The following is a 20,583-nucleotide window of genomic DNA, read 5'->3' as shown; positions in this document are numbered from 1 at the left end:
GACTTGTGTCCACAGGGTTCCTTAAACATATGAATAGAATGCTTAATTAGAGTGTATTATAATCTGCATTACAGCATAAAAACATTCTGGCTGCCGTCCATGGGATTATAAGCGCTGTGTTGTTTGCCGAGACCCCTCCTCGGCAAACACACACTCCTTCCAGCACCATGGCGGAGAGGGGCCAGTAATTCCGCCAAAAGAGAGCCGAGGCCCTGGCAACGTCAAATATTTACGACCTTATATATTCCCTGTGGTTTTGTCTGGGGTCACAACAGTATCTCACGGCTCTCTCATCCCTTTCTGCCTCGGTCACTCTCTCTCTGCACAGTGACACAAGGGTTAAGTGTGTACCCAATGTATAAAGTATTCTGACTGGTTTATCAGACGTTTCTGATACATACTGTGTTATGAGCCTCTGGAATCATATTAGTTTGAATAAAAAAGGCACAATTTCCTTTGGAATATTGAGTTGGTGATTTTTACGGTGTATATTTCACATTTGGGTTGTTCTCATTTATCAAGAAGCTCTTATCCATAGATATTTATAAAATAGACTTATTTCAGAGTTCGGTCTGGATTCAGTCATTGCAGAAAGGGATATTTTTTTTTTATTCCAGAAAGGTGCTTTAGATTTGAACCACAGCATATTTTGAATGGAGGGAGTTGGAACTTGACACTTGATTAAGAACCTGGCTAAGGAGTCACCCAGTGCATCTTACATCCTGTGTCAACTCCTTCCATCCAATTCTGTGCAAATCAAATGCACCACAGGAAGAGTGGTGCAGTGAAGCCACCATGTGCAATGATTGAGCTAGTCTGATTATGATTATAAAGAATAGTGAATTGAAGGCTAACTGACAAAAAATGTATTAAGGACTCTCTAAAGTTCATTCTGCACTTGCCACAAAATTCTATATTTGCCACAACCATTCATTTCAACCTACTTGAAATGCTGGGGGGAAATGAGGAGCTTTATGTTGACCCTTCCAGATGGATGTTCATAACAGCTTTACAGTTCACTATCAATCAACACCGAAATTGTCCAGACGTTCTCAAGTGGCAAATGTTATACAGCACCAAATGAATTATTTATTTTTCTCAAGGTGAAGGACAAATATTACAATTGCCACAAAATTGGAACGAGTGAAAATATTTACGGATCAACATTTGATTGTTGTAAAAATTTCAAGGGCACAAATTGTTGTTGGGGCAGGTATTATTTTGGGCATACACAGGGACCTTTAGAAATAACTTTTTCAATTTGTCAGTGTGTTTTTCAGAGGAAATTGAACACTAAATTGATTATGAAATAAAAAATAAAAAAAATTGGTACTTGAATCAATCGTCACGTTGAAAAGCGTTCTACTGCAGAGCCAAGGTTGTCCTTCCAGTAGTTAACTAATTGTTTTTCGTAAAAAGTTTGCCAGAAATACTCCCGAACTTCACATTCAATAATTTCACTGTTCACGAACACTGTCAGAGAATTAGGCCTATTGTGGAGAGAGAGATTGTGTACAGTCAATTCCTCTGGTAAATAGAAGAAGTGAAACAGGAACTGAGCCCAACCCTCCTCCTCTCCAGGGTACCACACACTCACCTGGCTGGTCTGTGGGCTGGACGGGTCGTAGCTGGACACGTAGCTCTTCAGGGAGTCAGGGGGGTTGAGATGGGGCGGGTAGCGGATGGTGGGGTGGGAGAAGTAGGGTGACGGGGCGGGGGGGAGGATGGCAGAGGCAGAGAACTGCAGGGGGGAATGGGGGGGAGGGCTCCTCGTTGATATAACTAAGGAGAAAAGGAGAGAGGGAGAAAACAGAAAGAGGGAAACAGAGAGAGAGAGAAACAGAGAGAGAGAAACAGATAAACAGAGAGAGGGAGAAACAGAGAGAGAGAGAAACAGAGAAACAGAGAGAGAGAAACAGAGAAACAGAGAGAGAGAGAAACAGAGAAACAGAGAGAGAGAGAAACAGAGAGAGAGAGAGAAACAGAAAAAGAGAAACGAGGGGATAGACAGAGACACATTCAGAGAGGGAGAGAGGGAGAGAGAAACAAACTATTAAACAATACACTCATGGAAAATTAAAACTTTACACATTACAATCCCAACTAATTCAAATTAGTTTTGGGGGCGGGGTGAGGTGGATGCATCACAAAAACTAATTCAGTACAATCCCTTTCTTGTAGAGGTCACTGTAGGTCACTGAGTGAGCATGTCTAGACTTAGTACAGGTCCTTAGCCTACTCACCACTGTGTCCGATGCCTGTGAGTCCGGGATGGTGGTGCTGGGGGAAAGTGCTCAGTCTGGGTGAGGAATCCTGCGGGGAGGTGGGGCTGAAGAGAGGCTTCTCGGGCTTCTTCATGGTGGGAGACGACAGGTCTAAAGGAGAAGACACATGCACATCTGGTCAGGGGGGTTACCTCCTGTGACGTCTTTCAAACATACTCTGATTTTGTGCATGTGATGGCAGCGACTGTATATGCTTGCCATCACTGTATTTCTACTCTTTTGACATGTTTCCCAATGTCCTTATGCAAGGTATGACAACAGAACTGAACATGGAACAGAGTGGACTCTAAGACCTAATGTTCTGTGACAGTAGCGGTTTTCCCAGCAGGGCTTATTGTCCCTCCCAGGGCCTGTCACAAGACCTTTATATTCCCACGTCTCAGACCTCAGACCATGTGTCTCCTACTCTCTAATTACCTGCATAGACTCTCTCTCTCTCCCTCCCTCCCTCCCTCCCTCCCTCCCTCCCTCCCTCCCTCCCTCCCTCCCTCCCTCCCTCCCTCCCTCCCTCCCTCCCTCCCTCCCTCCCTCCCTCCCTCCCTCCCTCCCTCCCTCCCTCCCTCCCTCCCTCGCCACATGGGCTCTAGTCCCTCTCTGTTCCCACAACAGGGATGAATCCACCTGAGGAGGGGAAGGTGACTCATCCCAAACCAGGAGAGGGACAAAGGCCTCAGAAATCCAGGGAATTTCCCCACTCTGAAATGTGTAAAGGAAGCAGCTTAAGTCCTAATAGCTTTTTTTTTATCAACATGAGCTATACCTCAGACAAGATGGATGCATTTGTCTTTGTTTCTTTTCTTAAACAAGTCAAAATCCTTTTAGGCTATTTTACTATGGTTTTGACTTGTTCTTATGTGGTGTAACATTCTCAAAAATGTCTTCTTGACCTTTCCTAAATTGACATAATTACACGATGGACATTTATGGAGAAAGTCCTACGATTCAGAACAACATCAACAGAATTGTGTGTAGTAAACAGTTACTGTGTTGCAACTACTCAAAATGAGCAAGAGAGGAATTTTTTTTTTGGTCTGGGAACTGACCATTATAAAATCATAGAATCCACCTAGAACAACACATTTTTACATGTCAAAATGATTTCAATCTGTTAGTGTTATCTCGTGTTCCACTCCTACAAATTAGAGAGTAAGCTAGGGCGTGATCATGCCAGGGTGTCCCAGACCGACAAAAGGGCTATGAATCTATGTGTATCTAGCTGTTAAATACACCACCGGGTTAGTGTGAGGAGACAGAATTAACTAAAGACTGCAGATTTCGTCGGAGCATTCGATATGAAGAACTGATATCTTCTTCAGTGCTAACAGCTGTTTGTCATCAAAATGTAAAGGGAACGGCTAGGCGTACATAATTCCACAACTGTACAGTAAAAGCTATTTCAGAGAGTTTACTTTAGAGGACAAAAAGCATGACGGAATTACACCTATTCCTTGCAGTGTAAAAGGGTTTCGTCGGGCTAGCCATGGAAAATAAATGACTAATTGGCACTTTGGACGGCCTCATATGGGTTTAATATCAATCCACTTCTTTTTTGATTCCCTCTTTACAGAGTAATCGTTCTCTCGTGAATTTTCTGCCCTCTCCTCTTCTCCCTAGCCGTAACATAGCAGCATGCGTTAACCCGATACTGTAAGGTATAAACAAAAACCAGCTAGCACATTTGGTTTCTTGGAAGTAGGCGAGAACGTACGTTTTTGGTTTCCCATTGGTTCTGGGAACAAAGCCATACGTTTTCGGACCGGTAAAACTGAAACGTAGCCTGTTCTGGGAATGTACATTTTTAGGTTGCAGAGTGGTTCTGAGAACGTTTTACTATGGTTACCTAAAGTTTTCCTAGGAGATTTTACTAATGTTCTGGGAACGGAAGTTATAGGTTATTAACTAGTATTATTATAAGTTATTAAATAATGTCCTGAGAACATGTTTCAATAAGACTTTTAATCACACTGCTAGCTTAGTTTAGGTTAACTGTTTTGAACTCCAAGCGCAGATAGGACACTTGGAAATTTATTTGCTTAGGCATGAATCATGATTCGAACCTATGATCTTCTGTTCTCTATCAATGGAATTAGTCCACTGCACCACCAGAATGGAGGCCGCATGCCATGTTTTATTACCTCATACAAAGCTGCTAATTTTAGTCTATTCAAACAAGCACTCACTAAGATCTGGTGTGGCCAATTAGTGCGGGTGGCCAACACAGCCGAACACACTTAACAAGCTAGAGGATAGAGAGAGTTTTGTTTACGCTGAGAACAGAATGTGTATGTTTTTAAAAAACATTCTTCGAACGTTCTTTGAAAATTACTTATTTTTTTTAATGGAAATTTTCTGAACATTCTGAGAACATTAATTTAAATAGAACCATCAGGAAACCTGCAGAAAACGTTATACTGAAGTACCGAAATTCCCATCAGAGATACATACAGTGTGTGTACAAAACATTAGGAACACCTGCTCTTTCCATGACATACAGTAGATTGATTTCTTTATTTTTGATTTGATTTCTTTAATCCCTTATTGATTTCACCTGTTAAATCCACCATCAGTGTAGATAGATGTCAACCGTCTTTAGAAACTTGAATGAGGATTCTACTATTAAGGAGGAGCTCATGAGATCTGTTTGAGTCAGTGGTCTGACAGAGTGTCTCAGGCTCGTGACGCACGCTCCCGACAGAGTTAGCGCTCGTTCCAGTGCTTTTCTTCAGACATTATTGATGTTTTCTGCAACCTCTTGGTGTTAGGGGGCAGCATTTTCATTTTTGGAGAAAAAAACGTTCCCGTTTTAAACGGGATATTTGTCAAGAAAAGATGCTAGAATATGCATATAATTGACAGCTTTGGATAGTAAATACTTTAACGTTTCCAAAACTGTAAAGATATTGTCTGTGAGTATAACAGAACTGATGTTGCAGGCGAAAGCCTGAGAAAAATCCAATCCGGAAGTGCCCCAGGTTTTGAAAGCGCTGCGTTCCAATGACTCCCTATTCAGCTCTGAATATACCATCAACGAGCTTACGCTTTCTACGTATTCCCCAAGGTGTCTACAGCATTGTGACGTAGTTTTACGCATTTCTGTTGAAGAATAGCCGTGGGCGGCCACATTTTATAAGTGGTCACATGGTGGCTCCGAGAGAGATTCTCGCGTAAAATACAGAGGTAGCCATTACTCCAATCGGTCCTAGTGAAAAACGAATTGTCCCAACGGATATATTATCGAATAGATATTAGAAAAACACCTTGAGGATGGATTCTAAACAACGTTTGCCATGTTTCTGTCGATATTATGGAGCTAATTTGGAATATTTTTCGGCGTTGTGGTGATCGCAATTTCCGGGCGATTTCTCAGCCAAACGTGAAGAACAAATGGAGTTATTTCGCCTACAAACATAATATTTTGAGAAAAAATGTACTTTGGCTGTCAACCTTGGAGTCTCGTGAGTGAAAACATCCGAAGTTTATCAAAGGTTAACGATTTCATTTGATTGCTTTTCTGATTTCCGTGACAAGATTGCCTGCTGCTAGCAAGGCATAATGCTATGCTAGGCTATGATAAACTTACACAAGTGCTTGTCTAGCTTTGGCTGTAAAGCATATTTTGAAAATCTGAGATGACAGGGTGATTAACAAAAGGCTAAGCTGTGTTCCAATATATTTCACTTGTGATTTTCATGAATATGAAGATTTTCTAGGAAGATTTATGTCCGTTGCGTTATGCTAATTAGTGTCAGATGATGACAACGGTCCCGTTCACGGGATGGGGTGTCACTACAGGTTAAAAACAGCCTAAAGATTGATTCCATACATCGTTTGACATGTTTCTAAAGGGCTGTAACTGAACTTTTTGAGTTTTTGTCTGGACGAAGTGCCTGCGCCTCATGAAGATGGATTACTGGGCTGAACACGCTAACAACAAGTGGCTATTTGGACATAAATGATAGACTTTATGGAACTTTATGGAACAAATCAGTCATTTATTGTCGAATTGGGATTCCTGGGAGTGCCTTCTGATGAAGATCATCAAAGGTAAGTGAATACTTATGGTGTTATTTCTAACTTCTGTTGACTCCAAAATGGCAGATATTTCTCTGGCTGGATTGGGCTCTGAGCGCCGTTCTCAGATTACGCTTTTTACGTAAAGTTTTTTTGAAATCTGATACAGCAATTGCATTAAATAAGGATTTTTAAGCCTTTAGACATGGATTGTATATATATATATATATTTTTTTTACCTTTATTTAACTAGGCAAGTCAGTTAAGACCAAATTCTTATTTTCAATGACGGCCTAGGAACAGTGGGTTAACTGCCTGTTCAGGGGTAGAACGACAGATTTGTACCTTGTCAGCTCGGGGGTTTGAACTTGCAACCTTCCGGTTACTAGTCCAACGCTCTAACCACTAGGCTACGCTGCCGCCCCGTGTCTCATACAGAGGATGCAAGACAAAATATTTAAGTGCCTTTGAACGGGGTATGGTAGTAGGTGCCAGGCACACTAGTTTGTTTCAAGAACTGCAACGATGCTGGGGTTTTCCACACTCAACAGTTTCCTGTGTGTACCAAGAATGGTCCACCACCCAAAGGACATCCAGCCAACTTGACACAACTTTGGGAAGCCCCGGGCCAGCATCCCTGTGAAACGTATGGTTCTCAGAACGTTATGTGCTAGCTGGGTATCCTGCACTGTTCCCAGAAAGTTGCGGGAAGGTTGTATGCAAAATAACCATAGGACAACCACGCTCTCACCAAGATCTAAGAAACATATGTTTCTCAGAACGTTATGTGTTAGCTGGGAAAACAGCATGAGAAGGAAGGGAAAGAACTAGATCAAATCCCATAGAAAGATCGTTTAAAGAAGCGAGGGGGGAAAAACAACTCTGTTGGATGTTGGAACTTTCTGTACTCTACGCGTTTATCTGTCGTAGTGTAGTGAGACGAGAGGCGTCCCTCTCCCTTCCAACCCTAGGGCTTAAGGGTAGTGTGTCTGTGTGTGTGTTGGGGGAGAACAATCCGGAAATACAGGACAGTGAGGGCTTAATTAAAAACGCCATGGGCTCTGCCCTGCACCACGAGACCAGGTAATGAGACATACTGTACACCCCTCCCTGGAGGATCACACACACACCTTTTCTCTCTCTCTCTCTCTCTCTCTCTCTCTCTCTCTCTCTCTCTCTCTCTCTCTCTTTCTCTTTCTCTTTCTCCCTCTCTCTTTCTCCCTCCCTCTCTCTCCTGCTTGCTGCCTGTCACTATAGTGGCGTTATCAAGGCTAGGCGTGGGACGGCCCGCCAACTGGGCTTGCCACCTGTTGAGTCAGACAGCTCCTCTGAGACCTAGCTTCTTATCCGAGTCGGTTTCAAACGGGAGACCGCCACACCTGCCTGCCCATCGTTCTCTCTCTCTCTCTTTCTCCCTCTGACACACAAACATGTTCCTGGATATGCACACATACACCTGTTCACCCTAGCTTAACCCCTTCACTCTCGCAGCCTAACAACACAACAAGTTTATAAATAAAGTCTGCTCACAGCCACAATTGCTACAACTCCCACTAGCATTTTCTCATTCTCACTTAAAAAAAAAATGTTGAGCTTCCGGCACCTGGTATTCCCAGGCGGGCTCCCATCCCAGTACTAACCAGGCCAAACCCTGAACAGGTGTGTTCAGGGTAGTCTGGCCACAAGCATATTTTTTTAATCCCATTTTCTCCCTGAATTAGGTCCCTTGGCTCATCTCTGCAACTCCTCAATGGACTCGGGAGAGGCGAAGTTCGAGTCATGCGTCCTCCGAAACACACTTCTCGCTTAACCCGGATGTCAGCCACACCAATGTGTCGGAGGAAACACTGTTCAACTGACGACCGGAATCAGCTTGCAGACGCCCGGCCATGTCACAAGGAGTCGCTAGAGCACGATGAGTCCACCGGCCAAACCCTACCACGGATGGTGCAGGGCCAATTGCGCAACGTCCTATGGGCTCCCGGCCACGGCTGATTGTGACACAGCCTGGGATCGAACCTCAAGCTGTAGTGGCTCCTCAGCGCTGCGGTGTAATGCCTTTCATTGGTGCAACAACTGCATTCCACAATAGAATCGCTACCACACCGAAAATCCCACTCATTTCGCTTCAACACTGCAACTCTTAGTGAGAAAACAGGAAGCAATAAGGAAGCGACCAAACTATCAGAGAACTCAACAACCCTCCAAACCAGTTTACAGTATCAACAGGGGGGTGTTCTTATGAGTTCACTCATTAAATAGAGCTTGATTTCCTGTCAAGGATACCATTACTCACAAGCATGTTTTTTCAAAGCATTCGGAAAAGAACTATACTGCCAAAATATAAACGCAACATGGAAAGTGTTGGTCCCATGTTTCATGAGCTGAAATAAAAGAACCCAGAAATGTTCCATTGAACAAACAGCTTATTTCTCTCAAATTTTCTGCCCAAATTTGTTTACATCCCTGTTAGTGAGCATTTCTCCTTTGCCAAGATAATCCATCCACGTGCAGGTTTGGTATATCAAGAAGCTGATTAAACAGAATAATCATTACAGAGATGCACCTTGTGCTGGGGACAATAATACGCCAATCTAAAATGTGCAGTTAAAATGAGTAAAACAAGTTTATATTTTGGGTTCTGAAGGGTACAACAGTTGAATTAAGCTGAGGTACCTACTGTATAAGTTATATCCTTTGAGAATTAATGGGTATATATCATGAATTTAAACATAAAAATGGATGTAGCAACTGCTGATTGCTCCTTTAAGCTTAGCTCATTGAATGTTTTACTGTAAATCACAGCGGGGGAAAAAACAATCCATCTCTATTTATCTTGGTTTATGACAGAGTATTTGCATATACAGTGCCTTGCGAAAGTATTCGGCCCCCTTGAACTTTGCGACCTTTTGCCACATTTCAGGCTTCAAACATAAAGATATAAAACTGTATTTTTTTGTGAAGAATCAACAACAAGTGGGACACAATCATGAAGTGGAACGACATTTATTGGATATTTCAAACTTTTTTAACAAATAAAAAACTGAAAAATTGGGCGTGCAAAATTATTCAGCCTCCTTAAGTTAATACTTTGTAGCGCCACCTTTTGCTGCGATTACAGCTGTAAGTCGCTTGGGGTATGTCTCTATCAGTTTTGCACATCGAGAGACTGAAATTTTTTCCCATTCCTCCTTGCAAAACAGCTCGAGCTCAGTGAGGTTGGATGGAGAGCATTTGTGAACAGCAGTTTTCAGTTCTTTCCACAGATTCTCGATTGGATTCAGGTCTGGACTTTGACTTGGCCATTCTAACACCTGGATATGTTTATTTTTGAACCATTCCATTGTAGATTTTGCTTTATGTTTTGGATCATTGTCTTGTTGGAAGACAAATCTCCGTCCCAGTCTCAGGTCTTTTGCAGACTCCATCAGGTTTCCTTCCAGAATGGTCCTGTATTTGGCTCCATCCATCTTCCCATCAATTTTAACCATCTTCCCTGTCCCTGCTGAAGAAAAGCAGGCCCAAACCATGATGCTGCCACCACCATGTTTGACAGTGGGGATGGTGTGTTCAGGGTGATGAGCTGTGTTGCTTTTACGCCAAACATAACGTTTTGCATTGTTGCCAAAAAGTTCAATTTATTCTGACCAGAGCACCTTCTTCCACATGTTTGGTGTGTCTCCCAGGTGGCTTGTGGCAAACTTTAAACGACACTTTTTATGGATATCTTTAAGAAATGGCTTTCTTCTTGCCACTCTTCCATAAAAGCCAGATTTGTGCAATATACAACTGATTGTTGTCCTATGGACAGAGTCTCCCACCTCAGCTGTAGATCTCTGCAGTTCATCCAGAGTGATCATGGGCCTCTTGGCTGCATCTCTGATCAGTATTCTCCTTGTATGAGCTGAAAGTTTAGAGGGACGGCCAGGTCTTGGTAGATTTGCAGTGGTCTGATACTCCTTCCATTTCAATATTATCGCTTGCACAGTGCTCCTTGGGATGTTTAAAGCTTGGGAAATCTTTTTGTATCCAAATCCGGCTTTAAACTTCTTCACAACAGTATCTCGGACCTGCCTGGTGTGTTCCTTGTTCTTCATGATGCTCTCTGCGCTTTTAACGGACCTCTGAGACTATCACAGTGCAGGTGCATTTATACGGAGACTTGATTACACACAGGTGGATTGTATTTATCATCATTAGTCATTTAGGTTAACATTGGATCATTCAGAGATCCTCACTGAACTTCTGGAGAGAGTTTGCTGCACTGAAAGTAAAGGGGCTGAATAATTTTGCACGCCCAATTTTTCAGTTTTTGATTTGTTAAAAAAGTTTGAAATATCCAATAAATGTCGTTCAACTTCATGATTGTGTCCCACTTGTTGTTGATTCTTCACAAAAAAATACAGTTTTATATCTTTATGTTTGAAGCCTGAAATGTGGCAAAAGGTCGCAAAGTTCAAGGGGGCCGAATACTTTCGCAAGGCACTGTATTTAGCATGTAGCCTTTTATGACAATGTAATCATAAGGTTTGGTGTTTATGGTCTGACCTGAGGCTAGCATGTTATCACGTGTCATTACATCAACAGCCAAGTTGAATGGGCTCACATCGAGGGAACAAGGTGCCATATCATTTTATCCATACTGTAACCGCTCGCTGTGGAGTCGAGGGGCAATGATAACATTGGGAACATCTTGACAGTCGAAGAGTGACACTGAGACTGTGTTGTGTGTAGCCTACATGACCCACCACAGATTATGGTGGGGCTGCTTCTGCTCCACAAAGAGTCAGGACAGATATTGAATAATGTGTCATCTGTATTGAATTTAATTGTATTGTATTTCATTGTATTGTATTTCTGAGGGAATGATATTTGCTTAGCTGCAGTAATAATGTCTGATTATAAATTCCTACAATGCAAAAGTTTTGGTAGTTTAGGGATCATGTTCCCCCAACCTAGATTAGTCAATTATCTTGAAGTGTTCTGTTTTGAGAACATTCCATTTTTCCGATTTAGGAATCTAGAACCTTGCTATTGAAAACATTCCCCGTGCAGCTTCTGTAAACCTCCAACAGTGTCACACACACATACACACACCTCCCCTCTCACCTTCTCTCTCGTGCCAGGTCCTGCTGCCACTAGCTGGGGAGCTAGGTGAGGAATAGAAGTCAGGGCCAGTGGGACTGGTCTCCATACTCTCCTCTATGTTGAGGGTCTTGGGCCGTTTACTGAAGGAGGAGGTGAAATTATGAGTCACAACATATGTATATTTTCTTTGATCCATTATCACAGCCAGTGATGTTGTAAAACAAAAGTACCTGTATCGTAAGTTGACTGATGATGTATTATCCAGATGCGTGAGTGTAAACAGAATTGAACTAGAACAAACAGCCAAATATGGACGCAACGCTATAATATAAATGACAGAGTAAGACTATACATTTATCCCCCGAGACACTAAACTGAAATCAGTTTTACATTCCCCCCTGCATCTCGTTCAAAGTTCAGCGGTCAATGTGTGACAAGAGGTTCCCATGTGATGCATGAGAAAGAGAGAGGGGGCAGGGTAGAGTCCTGCAGTAGACTGACCTGCCAGGCGGGGAGGAGAGGGAGCGATGGAGGCCCACACTGGAGTTCAGGTCATGGTAGTACGGCTGACTAGGCATGTCGGCCATGGAGAAGTTCACCCCTGCCCCCTGGGTGATGGGCGCTAGAGAGGAAGGAGAGGAACAGAGAGGTACAGGTTGGACACTTCCTGGTCACCAGCATGCTGATTGGTTGGCTGCTGAAGCTGTACATGATCCTCACTCACATGTTAAGTAAAGGTTCAATACTTCTTTTTTTTTTATAGAATGATTGAACATCATTTAACTTTTGCATTCCACCAGCACACTGCAAACTCATGAACTAAGCCACACCCACCAGGCATCTGATTAGTTCCTACGTATTGTAATTGGTCGAGCACATATCAATAAGTGCACTGAAGTTCACTTTCATGGTGGTTGTATGTGTGATATGCTTTGAGTACCACAGCCCACCATCACTGTGTGAAATTAGACTTTTTTTTCTCCCTGTGGTTGATGGCCGTGGGGGAGGGATATTGTTTCTGGGAGGACAGCTGATTGTTTACCAGGGCACTCTGTAAACACTCCTTCCTCTCTTGAAACTGACACTTGCGAAGGGAGCCCTGTGAGTGTGTGGGTTGCTAGGATGGTCTGGACTCGACGGGAGTCTGGAGTGTGTGGTGGCCTCTGTTGTGGTCGGAGGTTCACCACAGCCTCAGAACTGGCAACCCCAGCATTGCAGCCTCAGAACTAGCAACCCCAGCATTGCAGCCTCAGAACTGGCAACCCCAGCATTGCAGTCTTGGAACTGGCAACCCCAGCATTGCAGCCTCAGAACTGGCAACCCCAGCATTGCAGCCTCAAAACTGGCAACCCCAGCATTGCAGTCTTGGAACTGGCAACCCCAGCATTGCAGCCTCAGAACTGGCAACCCCAGCATTGCAGCCTCAGAACTGGCAACCCCAGCATTGCAGCCTCAGAACTGGCAACCCCAGCATTGCAGTCTTGGAACTGGCAACCCCAGCATTGCAGCGTCAGAACTGGCAACCCCAGCATTGCAGCCTCAGAACTGGCAACCCCAGCATTGCAGTCTTGGAACTGGCAACCCCAGCATTGCAGCCTCAGAACTAGCAACCCCAGCATTGCAGCCTCAAAACTGGCAACCCCAGCATTGCAGTCTTGGAACTGGCAACCCCAGCATTGCAGCCTCAGAACTGGCAACCCCAGCATTGCAGCCTCAGAACTGGCAACCCCAGCATTGCAGCCTCAGAACTGGCAACCCCAGCATTGCAGTCTTGGAACTGGCAACCCCAGCATTGCAGCGTCAGAACTGGCAACCCCAGCATTGCAGCCTCAGAACTGGCAACCCCAGCATTGCAGTCTTGGAACTGGCAACCTGCAGCAGCCCTGGCATTGACTACCCCTAACCAAGCTGTGGCACGTTCCTCTCTCCCATGGGCCTTTGTGTTTTAATTCCCTACCAACGAGACTCTCTCTCTCTCTTCTCTCTCTCTCTCTCAACGTACTGTGTGTCATGCCACTCACTCTGACATCAAGTAATTTAACTATGTTGAAGCAAATATGACCCCTGACTTCTGAATCTTAACAATGCCCAGCACAAAATAACAATGACGCTAGAACACCTGTTACTGTTTTTTTCTTTCATTCATTTGAATTTGCATTTAAGAACTGTAGAACCGCAGCACTCACTGATTTTTAATTGGTTTAAAGGCCTGCACCGTAACCCGAAAAACAACAGATCAAATATGTTAGAATACAGGACACAACATCCGTATGTTGTAGGACCAGTGGTGTAAAGTACTTAAATAAAAATACTACTACTACTTAAGTCGTTTTTGGGGGGTATCTACTGTACACTTTACTTGACTATTTATATTTTTGATTACTTTTACTTTTTCTTCACTACATTCCTTAAGAAAATATTGTACTTAGTACTCCATACATTTTCCTTGACACCGAAAAGTACTCATTACTTGCTTAGCAGGACAGGAAATGCTCCAATTCAGGCACTTATCAAGAGAACATCTCTGGTCATCCCTACTGCCTCTGATCTGGCGGACTCACTAAACACACATGCTTCATTTGCAAATTATGTCTGAATATTGGAGTGTGCCCCTGGTTATCCATACATTTTCAAAACAAGAAAATATGGTTTGCATAATATAAGGAATTTGAAATGATTTATACATGTACTTTTACTTTTGAAACTTAAGTATAATGTAGTAATTACATTTATATTTTCAAACAAATATTTTTTTACTTTTACTCAAGTAGTATTTTACTGGGTGACTTTTACTTTTACTTGAGTCCTTTTCTATTAAGGTATCTTTAATTTTACTCAAGTATGACTAATTGGCTACTTTTTCCACCATTGTGTAGGACACAACAGCACTTGAGCAGTACAGGTAAATCCTGCCTGAGGGAACCATTGTCCTCAGTTAACTGTGGAGAGAGATATTTGAAAGAACATCTGTCATCATCTTTGAGAAGGGCAGTCTATACAAACACACACTCCCACGCACACACACACACACACCTGTCTACTGTAGACACACACATACTGTGTTCTAATGCTTGCTCGACTGTTTTTCCCGCGTTTGTGCCGTAAAGATCACTCTTTTTGAATCAACAATGAGTAAAATGATATATGAATGTACTGTACTTACTTCTGGACACCCGCACCAGCTCCGAAACACTGAAGACTCCTGATTTGATGAAGCTGTCTTCCAAGTAAACTGCAGAAACAAAAACAAAGATAGACAATATATCAATACAATATATCAATACAATATATCAATACAATATATCAATCAAAACATTCAACCATATGCTTTGTGTTCTAGGAACTTACAGCAAGTTACATTCATAAGGATTTAAGCTGGTGATAAAGTAATAAATCATTACTTGATTCCCTGCTTACTGCACACGGGACGAGCAAAAAGTCTCGACCAAAATATCTCTGTAATAAAATAGAGCATCCTTCATCGACCCACCACCTGGTGGTTCTCTGTAGCTCAGTTGGTAGAGCATGGCGTTTGCATCCCCAGGATTGTAGGTTTGATTCCCAGGGGCCACCCATACGTAAAATGTACGCACAGATAAAAAGCTAAATGCTGTATATAATATTTATTATATTAACACAGCTCCAGACTGAATACTGTCAATACTGAAAAATGGAGGCTTTGAAGTGCAATATATATGGGGGCCAGAATGTAAGAAAAAAATCCCAGAACCAATCGGTCAAGCCTGGTCCCAGATCAGTTTGTACTGTTTATATACAGTTGAAGTTTACATACACTTAAGTTGGAGTCATTAAAACTCATTTTTCATCCACCCCACAAATTTCTTGTTAACAAACTATAGTTTTGGCAAGTCGGTTAGGACATCTACTTTGTGCATGACACAAGTCATTTTTCCAACAATAGTTTGCAGACAGATTATTTAACTTATTATTCACTGTGTCAAAAGTTTACACACTAAGTTGACTGTGCCATTAAACAGCTTGGAGAATTCCAGAAAATGATGTCATGGCTTTAGAAGATTCTGATAGGCTAATTGACATAATTCGAGTCAATTGGAGGTGTACCTGTGGATGTATTTCAAAGCCTACCATCAAACTCAGTGCCTCTTTGCTTGACATCATGGGGGGTAAAAAAATGGTAGACCTCCACAAGTCTGGTTCATCCTTGGGAGCAATTTCCAAATGACTGAAGGTACCATGTTCATCTGTACAAACAATGGTACGCAAGTATATACAACTTGGGATCACGCAGCAGTCATACCGCTCAGGAAGGAGACGCGTTCTGTCTTAACATACTTTGGTGCGAAAAGTGCAAATCAATCCCAGAACAACCTTGTGAAGATCTGGAGGAAACAGGTACAAAAGTATCTATATCCACAGTAAAACAAGTCTTATATCGACATAACCTGAAAGGCCGCTCAGCAAGGAAGAAACCACTGCTCCAAAACCGCCATAAAAAAGCCAGACTACAGTTTGCAATTGCACATGGGGACAAAGATCGTACTTTTTGGAGAAATGTCCTCTGGTCTGATGAAACAAAAATAGAACTGTTTGGCCATAGTGACCATCCCAACCGTGAGGCACAGGGGTGGCAGCATCATGTTGTAGGGGTGCTTTGCTGCAGGAGGAGCTGATGCACTTCACAAAATAGATGGCATCATGAGGATAGGAAATGATGTGGATATATTGAAGCAACACCTCACGACATCAGTCAGGAAGTTAAAGCTTAGTTGCAAATGGGTCTTCCAAATCGACAATGACCCCAAGCATACTTCCAAAGTTGTGGCAAAATGGCTGAAGGACAACAAAGTTAAGTATTGGAGTGGCCATCACAAAGCCCTGACCTCAATCCTATAGAACATTTGTGGGCAGAACTGAAAAAACGTGTGTGAGCAAGGAGGCCTACAAACCTGACTCAGTTACACCAGCTCTGTCAGGAGGAATGGGCCAAGCTTGTGGAAGGCTACCTGAAACGTTTGACCCAAATTAAACAATTTGAAGACAATGCTACCAAATTCTAATTGAGTGTATGTAAACTTCTGACCCACTGGGAATGTGAAGAAAGAAATAAAAGCTGAAATAAATCATTCTCTCTACTATTATTCTGACATTTCACATTCTTAAAATAAAGTGGTGATCCTAACTGACCTAAGACAGGGAATTTTTACTAGGATTAAATGTCAGGAATTGTGAAACTGAGTTTAAATGTATTTGGCTAAGGTGTATGTAAACTTCCGACTTCAACTGCATTTGTCACGCCAATGACCATAGTGAGTCGGCACTACAGCACAAAGTAGATCTGGGACCAGGCTATCCAGACAGACATGTCACTGACTCCCAGAATTACTTTGACATTTCATCCTTTGATGTTCTGAGGAGGACCATTGGGTGTGCCAACTACAAAGGGGGAAGGCGTGAGTCTAGATTTCGATTGGCAGCTACATGCACTTTCTTCCTCCTAATGTCTCAACACAAGCCAGCGGGTGTCCCAGAGAAGGGAAGGGAACTGTGCCACTGTAGAGGAAGCATCTAGGGAGGCCCTCCCAGGGTCTGAGTCATTGGCTCAACGTTTGCTCAACGTTGTTTGACTTGGCAGCGAAACGCACACCCAGGGCAGGCAAAACCTGCTCTTTAGGAATGGACCTAATTACGTTCTCTCTCTATTTTCATTCCTGGCCCGTGATGACATAGTCCAGGTCAGTCCAGGAGAGCAGCAACAGGCTGCCGGAGATTATTTGGAGCGGCAGCCATTTTGTTTGGCTAGCTAGCAGACTGGCTAGCCAATTTAGCTCAGCTATCCAACCCTTCTTGGCAAGGAAGACAACTATGGCCTCAGACTTCCATTAGTGTACTACAGAGGAGCACATAAAGTGGTCTAGCCTCCATGTTTCACAATCAGTCTCTTAGATGCAGTTAGTATTGTAAGTAGCTGACAGCACCATCATTATGAGATACCATACGTACATTCAGATGGGTGTAATCTGCATATCTGCCAAACTATTTTACAACGAAATGTTCCAGGTGAGAGCATAGATTATATACAAAGATACATATTTCTGCTATGGACCTGACACAAAAAGAGCACTGCTATAAACAGATACCACAGTAATCATTCTACCAGGTGAGGATATACTATATACAGTACAGAGAGGGGACTGGGAACTATAGAGCTATGATTGACAGCACAGAGGTTGGAGGACAGTGACAGTCAATTTCAGGTACATACCTGGAGGGTTGTTGCCTGGCTCATTGTTACTGGGACTTCCTGACTGCTGTGCGTCTGTAACACAGATATAAAACCATTCTTCAATTGCGAACCTGAGATCATGAAATACCAGAAAAGGTCATTAAAGTTCAGCACTCTTCTATCAATTGAAGTAATTCAAATGAGCTTGATTGGAATTCATGTAAACCACCCAGTGTTGCCAAAGCAATAGGAGGACATGTCCAAAGTACCCTGAATGTCACAGGTGGCCAAAAACAAACAAGCAAGGTGCTGTTAAAGATCTGATTTCATCTCAAACTAGACACAATATCAACTGGAGTCTACACAGAGTATGGTGATTAAATAACGAATACTCTGCAGCTTCCTTAGTTTGTGTCTGAGATTTTATTTTCATATTTCTGCGGACGTGTCAGTCCTGACAGACCAAGCCAGATGTGCGCTGATATACAGTACCAGTCAAAAGTTTGGACACCTACTCATTCAAGGGTTTTTGATAGTCCCACTAAGAGCAAACCAGATGGCATGGCGTATCGCTGCAGACATGCTGGTTAAGTGTGCCTAGAATTCTAAATAAATCACAGACAGTGTCACAAGCAAAGCACCCCCACACCATCACACCTCCTCCTCCATACTTCATGGTGGGAACCACTCATGCGGAGATCATCCGTTCACCTAATCTGCGTCTCACAAAGACACGGCGGTTGGAACCAGAAATCTAAAATTTGGACTCATTAGAACAGAGGACAGATTTCCACCGGTCTAATGTCCATTGCTCGTGTTTCTTTGCCCAAGCAAATCTCTTCTTATTATTGGTGTCCTTGAGTAGTGATTTCTTTGCAGCAATTCGACCATGAAGGCCTGATTCACGCAGTCTCCTCTGAACAGTTGGTGTTGAGATGTGCCTGTTACATGAATTCTGTGAAGCGTTTCTTTGGGCTGCAATTTCTGAGGCAGGTAACTCTAATGAACTTATCCTCTGCAGCAGAGGTAACTCTGGGTATTTCTTTCCTGTGGCGGTCCTCATGAGAGCCTGTTTCATCATAGCGCTTGATGGTTTTTGCGACTGCACTTGAAGAAACTTTCAAAGTTCTTGAAATGTTCCTCATTGACTGACCTTCATGTCTTAAAGTAATGATGGACTGTCATTTATCTTTGCTTATTTGAGCTGTTCTTGCCATAATATGGACTTGGTCTTTTTCCAAATAGGGCTATCTTCTTTATACCACCCTACCTTGTCACAACACAACTGATTGGCTCAAACGTATTAAGGAAATAAATTCCACAAATTAACTTTTAACAAGGCACACCTGTTATTTGAAATGCATTCCAGGTGAGTACCTCATGAAGTTGGTTGAGAGAATGCCAAGAGTGCAAATCTGTCATCAAGGCAAAGGGTGACTACTTGGAAGAATCTAAAATCGTAAAAATATTTTGGTTACTACATGATTCCATATGTGTTATATCATAGTTTTGATGTCTTCACTATTATTCTACAACGTATAAAATAGTCAAAATAAAGAAAAACCCTTGAGTGAGTAGGTGTGTTTAAACTTTTGACTGGTATTATATATAATAGAGTAAAAAGGTGGAAAGAGGCAATAAGACAAGGTAAAAAATATGAGGTAAAGTGTTATCCTGACCTGCACACAAAGACTGGTTGATTCTGGCTGGCTTTTTACAGGGCTTGGGTTAGGGAGAACATGGTGTGTCTCTGCCTCGTCCTGCCCTGCCTGGCCCTGGGAGAAGCATGCACATAGCACACGCAACGGGTGGGGGATAAGCTCTGAAACATGTCAGGAATTCTCCCCATAAGGTAGCGCCTACCCTAGCCTAACCACGTGGTTCCTCTGATTGATGTTGTTACCTTACAGCACCTTTGGGAGGAGGATAAGCTGGCGTTCCTCAGCCGTTGCCGCGCTCGTTAGTCACCGCCAACCACCAGAGGCCATTTGAGTATCGTCTCGCAACCGTCACGCAACACTAACAGATATTCAAACGATGCTCACAAGCACCTGGCTTTTAACATAAACATGAGTCCAGGGGTACTCGAGTACTATTTGAGAAGGTCCGGTAACTCAAATTTCCTAGGTGACAAAGGTCCGGATGGATATTGTCATTTATTGGTGCAGTAACAAACCTCCACCTCGCAACCCATGGGACCCCAAACTGTTCACACCCCTCTTGTTGGCAGAGAGAAAATGTTGCAGTTTTAAAGCTAATTTCTGGTAATTCTACACACAGAGCATGGGGCACATATTTTTGTTGTTATTGCCATTTCAAAGCTAATTGCCTACTATTCAACACATTTTTCCATGTCTTATGTGTTTATATGATACCAGGATCGCAGTCAGGCCAAGTGTTTTTTCTTGGGGGGGGGGGACCCGTTCTGGGTCCGGATCCAGACCGCGGGCCTCCAGTTCAGTATGGAAGCACTACACCATATCATATACAATAAACAATAGGTCCACAGATGAAAAGTAGCTCCAAAGAGCTTACTTACTTTTTTCCCCCAAAACAGCAGTACCTCTCCACACTACACACCACTATTCCCTATAAAACCTACTGTAGCATCGGCCTATCAGAGTCGGGCAATATCAGCGTCACTGACACCCAAAGAACATATGGGAGAGAAGGAGAGGAGGACCCCCCTTCCCCCTTTCCTTCCTTCCCTCCCTCTACCAACCCCCACTTCAACCAACCATACAGGGAAACAAAACAAATAAAATTAAATGTTATTGGTCGCCTACACATATTTAGCAGATGTTAGTGCGGGTGTAGCGAAATACTTGTGTTCCTAGCTCCTACAGCGCAGTAAACAGTACAACATTGAATGGCTGGGCTGTGTTTGACTTGAGTTCCATAAGATTTTACTGTACCACAGCCACCCCCACGTGTTCCTCCTGTGCTTGATGTATGAGCTATGCACAATGAGAACCACAGGGTTGTGATATGATC

At 43.0% G+C, this 20,583-nt stretch overlaps 1 protein-coding gene across 10 annotated transcripts in view; it reads right to left on the bottom strand.

Annotated features, from left to right (window-relative positions):
* LOC109880990 (nuclear factor 1 B-type) overlaps nt 1-20,583 on the bottom strand; it is a 97,577-nt gene that overhangs the window by 24,677 nt on the left and 52,317 nt on the right. For 6 of the 10 annotated variants that reach the window (XM_031832418.1, XM_031832413.1, XM_031832411.1 and 3 more), the window contains exons 3-8: nt 17,629-17,682; nt 14,548-14,616; nt 11,886-12,006; nt 11,406-11,524; nt 2,244-2,375; nt 1,598-1,782 (exon numbers count right to left, since the gene is read on the bottom strand). In XM_031832418.1, the coding sequence (XP_031688278.1) occupies nt 1,598-1,782; nt 2,244-2,375; nt 11,406-11,524; nt 11,886-12,006; nt 14,548-14,616; nt 17,629-17,682 (680 nt within the window). The remainder of the gene's footprint in view (nt 1-1,597; nt 1,783-2,243; nt 2,376-11,405; nt 11,525-11,885; nt 12,007-14,547; nt 14,617-17,628; nt 17,683-20,583) is intronic. The other 4 variants (XM_031832420.1, XM_031832414.1, XM_031832415.1 and 1 more) reach the window with 1 other exon arrangement.

This window comes from Oncorhynchus kisutch, linkage group LG9 (genome assembly GCF_002021735.2).
Source record: "Oncorhynchus kisutch isolate 150728-3 linkage group LG9, Okis_V2, whole genome shotgun sequence".
NCBI classification, from domain to species: domain Eukaryota; kingdom Metazoa; phylum Chordata; class Actinopteri; order Salmoniformes; family Salmonidae; genus Oncorhynchus; species Oncorhynchus kisutch.
Note: the sequence above shows the minus strand (reverse complement) of the source record. Positions and strands in the feature narration are given on the sequence as shown.